This window comes from Anabrus simplex, chromosome 8 (assembly GCF_040414725.1).
Source record: "Anabrus simplex isolate iqAnaSimp1 chromosome 8, ASM4041472v1, whole genome shotgun sequence".
NCBI classification, from domain to species: Eukaryota; Metazoa; Arthropoda; class Insecta; order Orthoptera; family Tettigoniidae; genus Anabrus; species Anabrus simplex.
Genome location: NC_090272.1, coordinates 152,516,111 through 152,533,127, shown reverse-complemented (window position 1 = coordinate 152,533,127; position 17,017 = coordinate 152,516,111). Strand labels below are relative to the sequence as shown.

Here is a 17,017-nt window from a genome sequence, read left to right as displayed (position 1 = left end):
TATCTGTGTCGGTGCGACGTAAAACAAATAGCAAAACAAAAATAATGGGAAAACACGGAAAACTAACTTCAGGACTGCCGACAGTGGGGCTTTAACCCACTATCTCCCGGATGCAAGCTCACAGCTGCGCGCCCCTAACCGCACGAACAACTCGTCCGATGAAGAATATTTTCAATTTCGTTTTTGTAATACGTAGGAAAGTTAGCGTAAACAAAGACTGCTCATCAGGTATGTCATGCGAGATTCAGAATCAACAGAAAAGGTCGTTTACACTGTAATTTTATATGCCCAGTCGACAGAGCACACTAGTCTATTGCGATATTACGTTCAAGGGTATTTATTGACGGTAGCAGGACAACTAGAGGAATAGTATTTCCAGCAGAGGCTGAGTGAGGGTGTTGTATGACAGTAATGTGGTTACAGCACTGTGCACTACAAAGCTGCGCAACCAGCGAAGCTGTATTCCCCACTGTCAGAAAATATTCTAGAACGGAATATCGTGTTAAACTAAGATGAGGCTGTTCTAACGATTGGGCACATATCATAACACTATAAACAGAATCTATTATGTAGTGAAAATCTGTACGACTTTGACCTCTGGACATCCCCATGACGTACATGATGAACAGTTTGTTTGGGCTGACTCTACCTACACAATATAAAACGAAATAGAAAATATCTTCCGAAACACCAGAGAAAAGTCAGCTGGAGGCTCTTGGATGTACTCAGCATGAACTAATAAGATGAAAATTTGTTTCAAAAGTTTCTTCAAATTTTTGAGTTAAAATTCTTCGAGTTTACTACGCGTACGAAGTAAGAAAAGGTTGCGTGATGTAACTTACCTGGCTGCTGTAAGGTGAAGGGCAGACTCACTGCGAAGGGCAGGGCCACCGCCACCACAAGAATCACCAACTGAAGAACCTTCATGATCACGACTTGCTTTGCTTCTTCAACTAGTGGTCGGCTCTCTTTTATACAGCGCTCCGGACTTCCCCTTGCTCAGCCGCCCGAGACGATAATTGCTCCGTCACATCCCATCCTAGCCACGCCTGCGAGCTTCTTTTATTTACAGTTTATGCGAAGCAGCCTTGTTTATTTCTTTGAGACTAAAATAAAACTCAGAGTTACCTAAGGTATTTAATGATACCATTTATTACTAATTTCGTAACATTTCTTGGTTACCAGCTCATCTTCCTGTCTGTACTTTAATATGGTGCGTAATATCTAGCTAGTCCAGCTTCTTACTGAATGAAAAACGTGCTGGCTTTCGGTTTGAGAGCCTCGGGTTCGATTCCGCCCGGGTTGAGGATTTTAACTGTATATGGTTAATTTTTCTCACTCGGGGACTGATTTACATACAACACATCACACTGCCAACAGAAACACACAGTAGTGAATGCTCCCCTCCATGTAGGGTTGGTGACAGAAAGGTCATCTGCCCATAAAGTCGGAAAAGCCAGGAAGCAGAAGAAGCAAACAATGTATTTCAGTATCTTGGAGGTAATCTAAGACGTAAGTACCTTGGTTACTTTGAAATAGCTCAAGTAAATACGTCTAGACACTTATTATATGTTATAAGGTAGAAGTTCTCAAATTTCTATAATTTTTACCACCCACTCATGACTAGAACTTCAACATACCACCACGAAAAAGTTCCTAAATGGTAGGTTCAAAAACATTGAGAAGCTAGCTAATAGCGAATTTTAATTGATTAAAAAAGCTTCTTTCAAATACGCATCGTAAATACGAAAATACGTGAAATTAAATACAATGTTTATAACTCATCACGATAAACTTTGCGAGTGTAACAGAATTGTCTGTTTGTAGGAACGTTCCACCGAGCGCCTTGGCCGTGCGGTTAGGGGCGCGCAGGTGTGAGCTTGAATTCGGGAGATAGTGGGTTCGAACCCCACTGTCGGCGGCGCTGAAGATGGTTTCCCGTGGTTCACCATTTTCACACCAGGCAAATTCTGGGACTGTATCCTAATTAAGGCCACGGCCGCTTCCTTCCCACTCCTACGCCTTTCCTGGTCGCATCATCGCCATAAGACCTATCTGTGTCGGTGCGACGTAAAGCAAATAGCAACTACTACTACTACTACTACTACTACTACTACTACTACTACTACTCACGAGGTCTAGAAAGCCTTTCATTTTCTCACAATTCATGATTCTTATAATTCTTAAGTATACTTATTTCTCTTTCCGTTCATCGGAATTCTTTATATCCCCTGTGGGTGGAGTCAACGGATGCCTGATCTGTACCCCCTGCACGTCGTAAGAGGATAATAAGAGGGAAAGAACTAAATGATCTGTACTTGCTCTCTCGTTTTCCAAGCCCCAAAACATACCCATGAGTATATGCATTTCCGTGCAACGGAAAAAATGTACTCGGGCTATTTTTTTAAATCCTGCAATTCAGAGATTACGAATCATCACAATTTCAAAGGGATGGGCGTGCTTGCATTGCGTAACGCAATTTTCAGATGTGTTGTCCAAGTTCAAGCGAGATATGACACAAGATTTTTTGCTTACTCTGGTACTGTACTTACATATAAAATGTACTATGGATGTAAACCCGCTCTTGGATAGGTACGTTATTGAAAAAATGAATCATAAACCAGACAATACGGTATGCGATGTGAGGATTTTATAAAATAAATGCAAATTTCTTTTTATTTCTTCCCGTATTTTTATTTTAATGTAAATTTACCCTTGAGGACTGCTCGTGTACGCCACTAAAAATCTCAGATGTACCACAATTTGAGAACAAGTATTATGGTGGATGGCTGCCTAGTCCAGGCAGTCATGAGGTGCTCAGTAGGAAGTAGGTCTATTCTCTCTGTCTGCTAGCGGCTTTACGTCGCACCGACACAGATAGGTCTTATGGCGACGATGGGATAGGAAAGGCCTAGGAGTTGGAAGGAAGCGGCCGTGGCCTTAATTAAGGTACAGCCCCAGCATTTGCCTGGTGTGAAAATGGGAAACCACGGAAAACCATCTTCAGGGCTGCCGATAGTGGGATTCGAACCTACTATCTCCCGGATGCAAGCTCACAGCCGCGCGCCTCTACGCGCACGGCCAACTCGCCCGGTAGGTCTATTCTCCTTGAAAATGAATATCCACAGCCTGTGTTCAGACATTTGACTGGGTCAGGAATGGAATGAATGAACCCCCATTCAGCGGCGAGGATATGAATTGTGCCTCCTGCCGAAGCCTGTCGTACTCACCTGGGTCAATGACTAATTACTGATAGATGGAATGAAATGAAGTTAGACAGTGTTTCTGTAATGAAAGATGACAGAGAAAACCGGAGTATCCGGAGGAAAACCACCGGGACAAATCTCACATGGAGTGACCGGGAGTTGAACCATGGATTCCAGCAGTGAGAGGCCGGCGCGCTGCTACCTAATCCATTGAGATTCCACGACTCTTCTTCATGAAGTACAAAACGTGGACGCAAGATTGTGATTTCAGGAGGGGCATATGACTACGGGAAATCATGCCAGATATAGATCAGGAACGTACGATGATGTTGATTTTCTTGTCGCCGCGAAACGTCTAGTTCACTGACACAATATTACCTGCTAAAGGAAGATCTTATCCATAGGAGAACAATGAAAATGTTATTTTTGAGTAAAAAGCACCCGTGTCCCAATATAATTATTTATAAAAAAATTCATCGTTAGAGTTCACAAAGTGACCTATGTAAACTTACAACTTATACCATGAACAGCGAAAGACAGGCTTCACAGACCAGAGGCGTTTTAAACTTAACAGAAACATCATATTTGTGCAGTGTTCCTCAGGGTTTGTTTAACGTATGATGTTCCTGAAAGGTTTATCACACCACAGGACTTCGTTTTGATTTAGAAGGAGTGACGGTTAATGATCAGTCAATTGTTTCGGTCTTCATTCGCAGCTCGTGGTGCAAGTAAAAAAAAAGACTACTTGAACATTTTGTGGGTTCTAATGGTGACCATATCGTGATATTCCTTAAAAGACGACCACTTTGTGATATCTTTTATAAGGAGAACCCGAACTTTTAGGCTGTAATAATAGGTTAGAATGCAAATTAACTTGATGTCTAGTTCTCTCTTCGTAATGCAGCAAGCGTAACATATACTGGTTAGCCAGAACATTATGACCACCTACCTACTATCGATATAAACTCGTCCAGGCGATAGCAGTGTCACCTGATCAATCAATCAATCAATCAATCAATCAATCAATCAATCAATCAATCAATCAATCAATCAATCAATCAATCAATCAATCAATCAATCAATCAATCAATCAATCAATCAATCAATCAATCAATCAATCAATCAATCAATCAAACAATACTGATTTGCATTTAGGGCAGTCGCCCAGGTGGCAGATTCCCTGTCTGTTGTTTTCCTAGCCTTTTCCTAAATGATTTCAAAGAAATTGGAAATTTATTGAACATCTCCCTTGGTAAGTTATTCCAATCCCTAACTCCCCTTCCTATAAACGAATATTTGCCCCAATTTGTCCTCTTGAATTCCAACTTTATGTTCATATTGTGATCTTTCCTACTTTTAAAGACACCATCCAAACTTATTCGTCTACTGATGTCCTCCCACGCCATCTCTCCACTGACAACTCGGAACATACCACTTAGTCGAGCAGCTTGTCACCTTTCTCCCATGTCTTCCCAGCCCAAACTTTGCAACATTTTTGTAACGCTACTCTTTTGTCGGAAATCGCCCAGAAAAAATCGAGCAGCTTTTCTTTGGATTTTTTTCCAGTTCCTGAATCAAGTAATCCTGGTAAGGGTCCCATACACTGGAACCATACTCAAGTTGAGGTCTCACCAGAGACAAATATGCTCTCTCCTTTACATCCTTACTACAACCCCTAAATACTCTCATAACCATGTGCAGCGATCTGTACCCTTTATTTACAATCATATTTATGTGATTACCCCAATGAAGATCTTTCCTTATATTTATACCTAGGTATTTACAATGATCCCCAAAGGGAACTTTCACCCCATCAAAGCAGTAATTAAAACTGAGAGGACTTTTCCTATTTGTGAAACTCACAACCTGACTTTTATTCCCGTTTATCATCATACCATTGCCTACTGTCCACCTCACAACATTATCGAGGTCATTTTGCAGTTGCTCACAATCTTGTAACTTATTTATTACTCTGTACAGAATAACATCATCTGCGAAAAGCCTTATCTCCGATTCCACTTCTTTACACATATCATTGATATATATAAGAAAACATAAAGGTCCAATAATACTGCCTTGAGGAAGTCCCCTCTTAATTTTTACAGGGACAGACAAAGCTTCACCTACTCTAATTCTCTGAGTTCTATTTTCTAGAAACAGAGCCACCCATTCAGTCACTCTTTTGTCAAGTCCTTTCCCTTTCCTACCTCTTCCCTTTCTCCTACTTCCAAACTTCTCGGCAACAGTTCCCTGTTCCTAATCTCCCCTCGATTGTTCTACCTGCAGTGACTCGTACCGATTTCTCACAGACACCTGTCCTGAATTTTGGTCCTGAATGGAGCCCTTAGCCTGCAATCTCCTTCCCCTTAAAACATTAGACTACCTGTCTTCCACAATTCCCCCATTTCCTTCCAATCCCTATATTTTACCTACTGTATCCTGTACATTGTTTGGAGGCCTACTTTCCTTCCTGTCCTCTGAGAGTGTCCTAATTATCTCCCTCAAGCTCTCCAACTCCTCCCTCATACTCCTTAATGCCTGGCCACACCCACAGTTCCTACACTCGCACTGCTTAGGCATTTTCACTAAATAATGAAAAGAAAAGGAAAAATAAGATAACTTATTCTGTGCAAAATAAAAATGAAAGGGAAGAAATATTGTCTAGGTTAGTTCACAAAGAACACACAACAGTAAGTTATTTAATATAGGCTACTACTACACTACAATACTACTTAATATTGAACTATTTTTATTCCTACAACACGCTAACACGATGAAAATTGCTGTTAATTACTGGAAACAGAGAATACACAAGAATTACACAATTCTTAACTGCAGTTAAGTCTACCCTAATTACAACAACAGAATTTTAGTAAGAGAGTTACTACAGATACCACAGAAACGGTACTATACTATACAAATATTTCACAGTAATAGAATAAACATACTACTTTCTAATAAGATGCTATAATCCACTACAATAATTTTAAACTACGTTCAGACTAAGTACAGATACTAAAATACACTACAATAATTTTAAACTACGTTCAGACGTATTCTACTTACAACAGGTTATTACCAAGCAAAAACAGAAAAGAAAATTACCATTAAAGTTCGAAATTCGCAAAACTACTCAAAATTATAGAATAGGCACTCTAATTTCTAATGAGTTACTATACTACACTACAATAATGTTAAAACTACGTTCGGACGTATCCTATCTTCTTACTAAGCACAAATAGAAATGAAAATTCCAATTAGGCCTAAATTTAGATATTCGCAAGAACTACCGGTAGGTACGGTACTCAAAGATTACCTACAAAGTTAAACACGTATACAGATTAATATTAGTACTACTTTGTCCTACTATGCTGTAATAGAAATGAAACCTACCGTTTGCACCAAAATACACACGAATTTAACAGGCAAGATACTATCTAATATACTGTATCTACACTACAATTCTCAACTGAAAAGCGGTTATGTGATCTTTACAGATGGTGGAATACTAATATTTTCCATACTCCGCGGGACGGGGAATAAAAGTGTCCTTAAATGTTGAAAATATGACGTTGTTTACAATAATTTCTCAAAAGTCTGTCTAAACTACGCCAGGGACTTCATTTGCAGTTATTGGAATGTAGGAACTTGATTATTAGCTAACCGCTCATAAATACTGAAATGTCGAGGGTGTGAAATATAAATTACGGATTTTTAACTGCCTATTCAGAACTACAAATGATCGGAATACAAGAATCAGCTAATTTTTATTTATATTTCCTTGATACACTACACCCTTTGTTCACAGACTGTAGCCAACAATGCCAATATTTGAATAAGAAGAGCGACAATAATCAATAACAATTACGACTGTTAACTATTTCGCCAGTGAAATACTGTCTATTCTGTTGAAATCCTTTCTTTAAACAAAATTTACAACAGTATCGCGTTATTAAAAGAAGTTTTTACCTTCGTGATAGGTGGGACCGTTGAACTGCTATTTGAAATAACCTGTCAAATTCCTGCACTAATAGATAATAGATATAACCGCTGCCGAAGTTACGACTCTTTTTAATATCCCGTATTTGTAAGTACTGTATTTTCATCAACAAACCTATTGATATTTTAATATACTATTAAAAAGAAAGATATATTTCTTCTTTCACGCAGACCTAAATTACCGGTTGTAATCTAGCGAACGCCTACGGAGCTACTCAGTGTGAAAACTGTAAATAAATGCCACTATCGCAGATTACTACAAATAAACACTAAACACAATTATTTGTGGAGCTAAATGTATCACATACACACACACAAAATTTGGTTAATTTCTACAATTATTAACTACTTTATCACTGAGATAACACAGGGCTCTTGGAACAGTCAACCACTCGCTAGCGCATCCAACAATGGACCTGATGAGGAATGACCGCTAGTCAGACACACGCACGGTATGTGTGGTATCAATGAGCGTGCTGTCCGTGTGTAGAATGGGGAAGGTGCGCGATCTATATGAGTTTGACCAACAGCAGATCGTGATGGCCCGGAGGCTCGGCACGGGCATTTCGGAAACTTCACGACTTGGCGGGTGTTCGAGGAGTGCTGTGGTGAGAGTCTTCAACAAGTGACGAAACCAAGTGACGTCCCAACGTAGAGGAGTTGGGCGGCCACCCCTCATTACAGATCTCGGACGTCGTAGGCTGAGCAGACTGGTAAAACAGGACAGGCGGCGAACTGTGTCGGAACTGTCATCATACTTTAATGCTGGGCAGAGTACAAGTGTGTCTGAACACACAGTGCACCGAACACTCCTAAGGATGAACCTCCGCAGCCGACGACCTATGCATATGCCAATGTTAACAACACGACATCGGCAACTACGATTGAAATGGGCACTTCACCATCATCACTGGACGTTGAAGCAATGGCAGAGCGTTGCATGGTCTCATGAATCCCGATACCTTCTTCATCATGCCGATGAGAGGGTGAGAATACGTCGTCTTCCATGGGAACAGCTCCTTGGCACCTGTCCTGCGGAACGGAGTCAAGCTGGCGGTGGCTCAGTTATACTCTGGAGAACACTCACGTGGGCATCCATGGGTCCAGTGGAGCTCGCACAAGGCACCATAATGCGGAGAAGTATCGTACACTGGTTGCAGACCACGTACACCCATTCATGTCGATCATATTTTCCAACGGCAGTGACATTTTTCAGCGCCATGTCACAAGGCGAGGAGTGTGATCGAGTGGTTCGAGGAACACAGTGAAGAGTTACAACTGATGTGCTGGCCCCCCAACTCACCATAACTTAACCCGATCGAACACATCTAGGATGTGAGTGAACGTGGCGTCAGCTCATCGCCACCCTGCCCGGAATATACGGGAATTAGATGACATATGTGCAGATGTGGTGCCAACTCCCTCCAGCGACCTATCAAGGCCTCATTGCTTCTATGCCAAGACGCGTCGCAGCTTTTATCTGTGCGAAAGGTAGACATACAGGCTATTAGGTAAATGGTCATAATGTTCTGGCTGATCAGTGTACATTCTGAGGGTTCTGTTGGGTCGTACCCCTAATGTCTATGCAAACCTCATAGCATAACCGTTGTGTAGGGTGAAGTATACTACTGTAGTTACCCGCTTCAGTAAGTTTGTATTCTATCCTTACACTGCCTAAATATTTATAACAATTTATAACAATAAACTTATTACAGCCAACGTGTAATTTAAAAGTACAGTAATAATTTAATTTTCTTCACTACAGTTCATGAGAGATCTAATTTTTTTCGAGCAGTAGAGCAGATGATGTCTGTCACACTTACTGTCACAGAGTACACAAATTCACTTGTCATCCGGTAAGTGAAAAGTCTTAGTTTTCCATATACGGTGATGGATCCCATAAACCGCGAAACGCATCACCGTGTGCCTGAGAGTGTAGTTAGTTTTCGTCCATTCGTTATTCTTCAATGCAACAGAAACCTTCCCATGTGCCAGCTAGTTTCTCTCTTCTTTCAATTAGATGTTTTTCCGATGCGTTTGGTTGTTGGTAGGTGAATTTTTAATTTCATTTCCTCTATGAAGAAGGTCTATACTTATAAGACATCTAAAGATTCGTAAATAGATGCATCTCGCACTATCGAAAGGTAACATTCCTATCAGTCTGCTATGGACAAGGCTTTTAATTAGCAGTTAGTATTGTACATGTGAACTAGACGTTGTGTGTTACTTAACAACGATATCAAAATCATTGTGGTCTTCTGGGCATGAAGTAGGATTGTTTCCTCGTTAGGATACGCCAGAAATGGATACCAGAATAATTCCTAGTGATGAAGAGCACTGAGCAAACCGCTATATTCCATTTAGAGCAAAAAGCAAACTATTTACGTGTTTTTTGATTACGTGATCAAAGACCTATAATTTTACGTGGAATTCAAACCACAGAGACATGACTTGTCTGTTACATATTTAGAACAGAAGCTGGTTGGATCCTCAAATAGCACTATTAAAAATAATGTGGTTAAAAGGAAACCGTGAAAGCCAATGGCGGTGCCGTAATGAGGCGTACAATGTAGGATGAACAATGAGAGAGTTGCCCATTACTTTCCTCACTTCGCATAATGTTCTATTGCAGCACGGTAGGCCTAGTAAGCAGCACATTTCTTAACACTAAAATGTATTGCTCGTGCTCTGAATATAATTTACTCAGCACCACCCATACTCCGGCAGTTCCGTAAGTTTACTGTAACTGGTTTCCGAATTTCACACCAGGCAAATGCTAGGGCAGTACCCAAATCTAGTCCAAGGTCACTACCTTCGATTTCTAACAATTTCCCATGCTTTCATCGCCAAAAACCTTAAATGGGTTAGTGCGAAGTTAAGCCACAAGCAAAAAACAAACAAATAAAAAAAACACAAAACACGTTACTGTCACAGCCGTAAATTAGACTCATATTACAGTGGAAGCTACACTTTACTCTGGCTAGTGTCGAGAGACAGATGCAAAGAGACTACATCCAAAAGAAATAACAACATTCTTACAGGGGAATTATTTCAAAAAATTCTATATGTACCGACCAAGATACAAAGTTTTGAATTGTGGCTGCTTTAACCTCCATTTCTTTGCGTAGACAGTAGCTCTCACTAACGCAACAAAAGTAATATTTAGTTCTTAATTATCGATAAGAGTACAAAATTAGAGGTTAAGTAAATTAATTTTAGTGTTATTTAGCAATATGATGTTTCACTAATGATTATTGTTACGGAGATATCCGTGGTAGGTAGAGGTGAAAGAAGGTGCGGGTGTGAATGGGTTTCAAGCTACGAAATTAACGTGCAATGTAAAATTAATTTAAAGTTTAACTAGGTTATATTTTCTTTTCAAAAACAAGAGATAACAATCATAACAGGTACAGAGTAGCAAAAATGTAGGTACAATATTACTGGATTCGGGCTCAGTGCCCTTCCTTCATAACTCTTGGGCAATCAGCCCCGCCTTACTCCAACAAAAATTTTAGCCAAGGGGCAGAAAACCCCATTCATGCCCAGGAGCACTGGCTCCAAACATTACACATAAAGCCTGCACGAGGCATACAGAAACAAATTTCAAAGAGCGATCCGCTCTCAAAATTGTAAGCCTATCACAAGGCCACACCAAACTCTACCTTCAAGCTGTCCTCTAAGGACGTATTCACAGGGGTAAAATACCCAACCTACGGAGGTCTATTACATGAAAAGAAGGTTGATTACATGACCTCTAAAATAACAATTTGAGAGGAGGCGAATTTGCACTCCTAATACACTTTGTTTTTAAAACCTAATCTGGCTCTGGGCCGCTAACGCAAGGGCTAATCCCATACTACAGAGGTGACTTAGAGAAGAACACTTTACATTACATAAACGAAGAATAGTTTGAGAAAATAAGTTCACCTCAAAACAAATGTGAGTGGGAGCTCGAGAGGGTTAGCACTCTCTATCCCAATATGTAGCTTTACAAGAAAAAGATGAAAAGAGTAATTACATTTTAGGAAAAGGTTACATGGTGGAAATGCTTCGAACCCGCCGCGAGTGTTAAACTGCCGACCTAGCAAGAAAAGAAGTTATTAATAGGCCATTACCTGGTGTTGAACGGCTGAAGAAGAAAGAGGCGCTTCCCGCCTCCTGCTATGTACTTAATACACTGAAAGATGGAACAGAAGTGGCCCGGAGACCCCAAAATCAGCAGTTTATATCCTCTCGCGGAAGATTCTAGGCATTAGGGGAAAGAAAACACCCTCCCACAAAATTTTTATTGGATAGGACCCCGCAACAGATACAAGCTGGGGGAAGATACACCAGATTGGATAGAAATTAATTTAAGAAATTCGGGATTGGCTACATGCAAAACAAGGGGAAAAGAGAGGGGTATACAGCCAACTTAAACAATAACAGAAAGAAATTTAGGAAAGAACAAACATTTGAAATAAAAATTTCTTCAACAAAATAGTTCTTTGACTCCGCACTAGGTTGCACTATTGTTGATCTTCAGTAGTGTCCTCTAGAAGAGAAAGTTCACACTTCTTACTTCAAGCTGAACAAAAACACATCAAAAGTGACACAGTTCAAAAACTCAAAATTTTCCACGTGGTGACATCTTCTGAGAAAGTAGAGAATTAATAGAGTAGATAAAGTTCAACCTTCCTCCAGAAGAGGAGTTTCAACAGGCGCAACTTTTAAATAAACGGTGTAGAGGTGTACCGCCCGGTACAGACCTCCCCCCCCAAAAGTTCCTCCAGGGGTGACGCATGAGATCAGTTTGAAACAAAGTCCAAGTAATGATGTTGATATGAAGATAGATAGCAGGAGCATTTACAAGATTTCTTAATTCAGTTTCAAAATGATGTTGTTGCAGGTGAATGAAAGTCTTTATGTTTGTAGAATTTGAATTTCTGAAGATAAACTTTTACTACTTAAAAGTGAAGAAAATTTTGCAATGTCCACCAAATATTGATGTTGAATTCCCAAGTGTAATTATTGCTTATGGTGACTGTCCATGTAATTGATGTAGATTGAGTCGGATGGCCAGACCGGCCGTTGCAGCTTGCGTCCAACGGAGGCCGCTCGGACCCCTCAAGTACCCTGAGATACCGCTCGCCCGCACTATGAGGGGAGCAGAGGTGTTGAAGTACGCCGCGCCCGCGGTGAACAGATACAGGCTGCGGGCATGTAGCAGGTCGTGCGCCGCACATCAGCCTTGGCCGGGAGGAGAGCTCCGGCTCGCCGTGCACATGTCGTCCTCGCTGGAGAGGAGGGGGCCCATCCCCCTCCCCAGTCGCTGCACGGCGCTGCGCGGCTGCGGAGGCGCTGAAACATTAAAGCTAGGCGGCAGAATTGTGTTGGACTATCATCTTCTTTGAGGGTACAGGCTTGTGGAGAGGTTGAGGGGCCAGCGGCGTGTAGATATCCATGGCATTTACTATTATGAAGCCACGGTGTAAGGTGGAGCAGGAGACGGGAGCGTGGTAATGGCCGTGGCAAGAACAGGATGGCAGTTTAACGGGTCGGGGCAGGTTTTACACAAGGCTTACATCTAAAACCAAAATATTACAGAAGGGGCAGAATGCCTTAAAAGTGAAACTCAAAAAAAAATATAACCTTCATATCCTTTCAAAATAATATGAAGCAAGTTAACACAGAAATTACACCGGTTTCACCTGGGACAGGTGAACTCTAAATATCCTCTCGGTGGCTGGATTACTTAGCAATAAGGTAACCGGCGTAAGAAAATCGAGAATGATACAAGGCCCATGAAATCTGGGGGCAAGCTTGCCCGCGGGAACAAAATTTTTGACCATTACCTGGTCACCTACCTTCAAAGTGGTGGGTCTCCGTCCACGATCATACCTTTCCCTAACCTTTTCATGAGACACTTTAAGATTGGCTTTAGCCTTCTTCCAAAGATCTTTAATGTTATCCGGATCTATTGTCTCGGGTAGAATGTCATTCAAAGACCAGAGGTTAGAGAGCGGCGAGTTGGGAACAAACTTGAACATCAAAGAAGCTGGAGTAAATTTGTGTGATTCATGGACCGCCGAATTCAAAGCAAAAGCTAACCAATGCAGGGACGTGTCCCACCTAGAATGATCTTCATGATGATAGGCAATCAGTGCGGACCTGAGATTACGGTTAACCCGTTCAGCCAGAGATGGTTGAGGGTAATAAGCGGAAGTAGTTACATGAGAGATGGACAAGTCAAAACAGAATTTACGAAATAAATTAGATGTAAAAGCCTTAGCATTATCAGATACAATGTATTGGCACGGACCAAAAGAAGCGAAAATAGAATTTAGGCAAGTAATAGTTGACTGAGCGGTAGCCAGCTTAGTCGGAAATAACCAGGAAAATCTTGTAAAACCATCTACACACACAAAGATGAACTTGTTGGCATTACCCTTTGATTGGGGGAAGGGTCCCACATAATCAATATACAGGCGTTCCATGGGGCGCGACGCTTGATGAGAAGACAAAAGGCCTACTTTAGTGGACATGGTGGGTTTACTGATCAAACAAGATTTACAAGCTTTTACAAGTTCCCGAATTTCACCGTCCATACCTTTCCATATGAACATTTCACGAATCTTTTCACGAGTTTTAAAGATTCCAAGATGCCCCCCCAATGGGGTCTCATGATAGTATTTGAAGATCATAGGTACAAGAACCGCTGGAACAACAACTTTCATCAACTTATCATGCCTCGAAGGGCAACATAGAACACCATTCCTCAGAACATAAGGGACAGCATGTTCCCCAGAAGAAAGGGTTTCCATTATCGGAGCCAGCGTAGGATCTTCACGTTGGTATTTCTCGATATCCCTAAAGAGCATGGGAGCATCGGTTAGGATGGCATTAACCTCGGATAGTATGGACTCGGAAGGTGATGAACTGTCGACCGGTTCATGGGTCTCGACCTCGTTTGAAAACATACGGCTGAGTCCATCAGCCACAATATTTTCGGTACCTCTGATATGCCTGACATCGAATTGGAAGGCGGAAATACGGATGGCCCAACGGGCTATACGACCAGTACGACGCGGTCTACCTAAGACCCAGCTTAAGGCTTGGTTATCTGTCTCCAGGTCGAATTTGACATGTTCCAGATAGAGACGGAACTTTTCTAAGGCGAATAAGACTGCCAACCCTTCGAGCTCATAGATGGAATACTTGGCTTCTTGAGCCGATAGAGTCCTAGATGCATAGGCGATGGGACGCCTCCCTAGTTCAGTCTCTTGAAGAAGGACTGCAGCTACAGCTGACGACGACGCGTCCGTTTGGACGATGAATTTCTTCGAAAAATCAGGCATAGCAAGTACAGGGGCATTACAGAGAGCTAATTTAAGATCTTCGAAAGCGGCTTGTTGAGAAGGTCCCCACTCGAATTTGATGCCTTTCCTACGAAGAAGGTTTAAGGGCGCCGCTCTATTAGCGAAGTTAGGAATAAACTTCCTGAAGAAATTCACCATACCAATGAATCTAGCGATACCTTTGATGTCCTTAGGAGGTTTAAAATCACGGATGGCCTGTGTTCTAGAATGATCGACAGCTACCCCATCGGGTGACACAATATGCCCTAGGAATGACATAGAGGGCTTAGCAAAGGCAACCTTGGACAACTTGACAGTTAACCCAGCCTTACGAAGGCGATTCAGAACTTCTCGCAGATGATCTAGATGTTCTTCAAAAGTCTCAGAAAATACGACGACATCATCCAAGTAGTGATATAAGTACTCAAATTTGATGTCGGAAAAGACCCTATCTAGTAGCCTAGTGAGCACAGCTGCCCCCGTGGGGAGCCCGAAAGGCACGCGGTTGTATTCGTATAAGTTCCAGTCCGTGGCAAACGCTGTAAGATGTTTAGACTCTTCGGCAAGGGGAATTTGATTATAGGCCTGATTCAAGTCCAAGATGGTGAAGAACTTGGCCTTACGAAACCATGAAAAGCAAGAATGAAGGTCGGGAAGGGGCACAGATTGCAACACCACCTTCCGATTGAGAGCCCTGTAATCAATGACAGGCCTGAAGCCTCCTTGGGGTTTCGGGACTAGAAAAATAGGCGAAGAATACGCTGACTTAGAGGGCCTAATAATACCATCCTTCAACATCTGATCGATGATTTCTTTTAGAGCCTTCATTTTAGGTGGAGATAGCCTATAAGGTGGAAAACGGACAGGAATCGAATCCGTGACCTCAATTTTGTATTCAATAAGGTCAGTAACACCAAGAGTATCAGAGAACACCTCGGGAAACGACTGACACAGTTTCCGAATACTATCAGCCTGCTCCTCAGGTAGATGTCTAAGGTCTAACAACATCTCATCCTGGGTAGGCGAAATAGATGAACATGATACAGAATTACACTTTAACAAGGGAATTCTACAATTGGACGCAAATTTGAATGTGCACGACCTACTCTGGAGATCGAGCACAAGACCAGTGTGAGAAATGAAGTCCGCTCCCAATATGATGGGGCAAGACAAGTGCTTAGCCACAAACAGTTTGATTTTCCATGTAAATTTAAAAATACGAATTTTGACCAGTACGGAACCTAGAATTTCTAATGGCGATGAATTAGCCGAAACATATTGAATAAGAGCTGAGACATGGTCAGGTAGTTTACAAACAGATTTCAATTTAGAATACCATTCAGCCGAAATAATCGAACAAACACTGCCTGAATCTAAGAGAGCTGTTATAGGCTCGTTATTTAACTCAATCTTAAGAAAAGGAACAGGTGCGGGGGTATCCGCCGCAATCCTAAGGCACTCTTTAGGGCATTCAAAAGATGAATTTGAAGGCTGGTCGTTCTCTGCATTTACAACCTGTTTACTAGGGGCTGAGTCTCGGGAAGATGGATTAGTCGGCTCAGCCGACGCCACTAGTCACTTTTTATTATTGGCATAGCTGAAATTTGCACCAGAAGTTGAGCAGGAGGGGGTGCTATTTGAGTTTGGGCAATTCTTGGCGATATGTGAGAAGGCCCCACACTTAAAACAGCCTTGTGATGACCCTGCTCCATTCCTTGTCCCACTTGACTTGATCAGAGGACACTTATTCCGCAGATGGTCAGGCGACCCGCAAGCATAACATTTACGGGGATTGACTGGTCGGCGAGGTGGAGGCCGAGTGTTACTAAAGGAAGGCGGGGGTTCTTTCGCGACACGCAAAGAATCGGCGTATCTAACTCCTTCCGCTGAGACTGCCAATGCTTCAAGTTCCGAGAAAGTTTGCGGGCACGCCGCGAAACACAAATATGACCTATAGGATGGTGAAATACCTTCCACAATAGCTTGTACAATTTGATCCTCAGGGAAGTGAAGAGCAAACACCCTAGTATAAAACTTAATATCTTGGATGAAGTCTGCCAGGTTTTCATCCAAGCGCTCTACCCGATAATAGTATTTCTGAATAAGAGATGACCTCGCGCGGGCAGGAATAAAATTTGCAAGCAGATGTGCATGGAAATCTTCGATAGATGACTGTTCAGCTATGGCTCTTACTATTTTATCTGAGAGAACCCCAATAGCATAAGGATAGATAATTTGCAAAATTTGACATGGGGAAAGAGAAAACACAAGGGCATGATCCTGAAATTCCACTAGAAATCTTAAAAATGAAATTACGTCACTGGTGGTATTAACGGAAAACTTGGATATACCTCTGAGCAACATTGCCAATGGATGAGGCAAGCTGCTAAACCCGGGCGACATAGTAGGTAAAGGTTTCAATGGCAAGGAAGTTAATTCAGCACGTACATTGTTCAACGATGTGCGGCGTTCAGA

At 41.8% G+C, this 17,017-nt stretch overlaps 1 protein-coding gene across 1 annotated transcript in view; it reads right to left on the bottom strand.

Annotated features, from left to right (window-relative positions):
• Nucleotides 1-993, bottom strand: part of LOC136879220 (heterogeneous nuclear ribonucleoproteins A2/B1) — a 28,979-nt gene extending 27,986 nt beyond the window's left edge. The window contains exon 1 of the mRNA XM_067153024.2: nucleotides 843-993. Coding sequence (XP_067009125.2) covers nucleotides 843-927 — 85 coding nt within the window. The 5' untranslated portion in view covers nucleotides 928-993. The remainder of the gene's footprint in view (nucleotides 1-842) is intronic.
• Nucleotides 994-17,017: the final 16,024 nt, after the last annotated feature.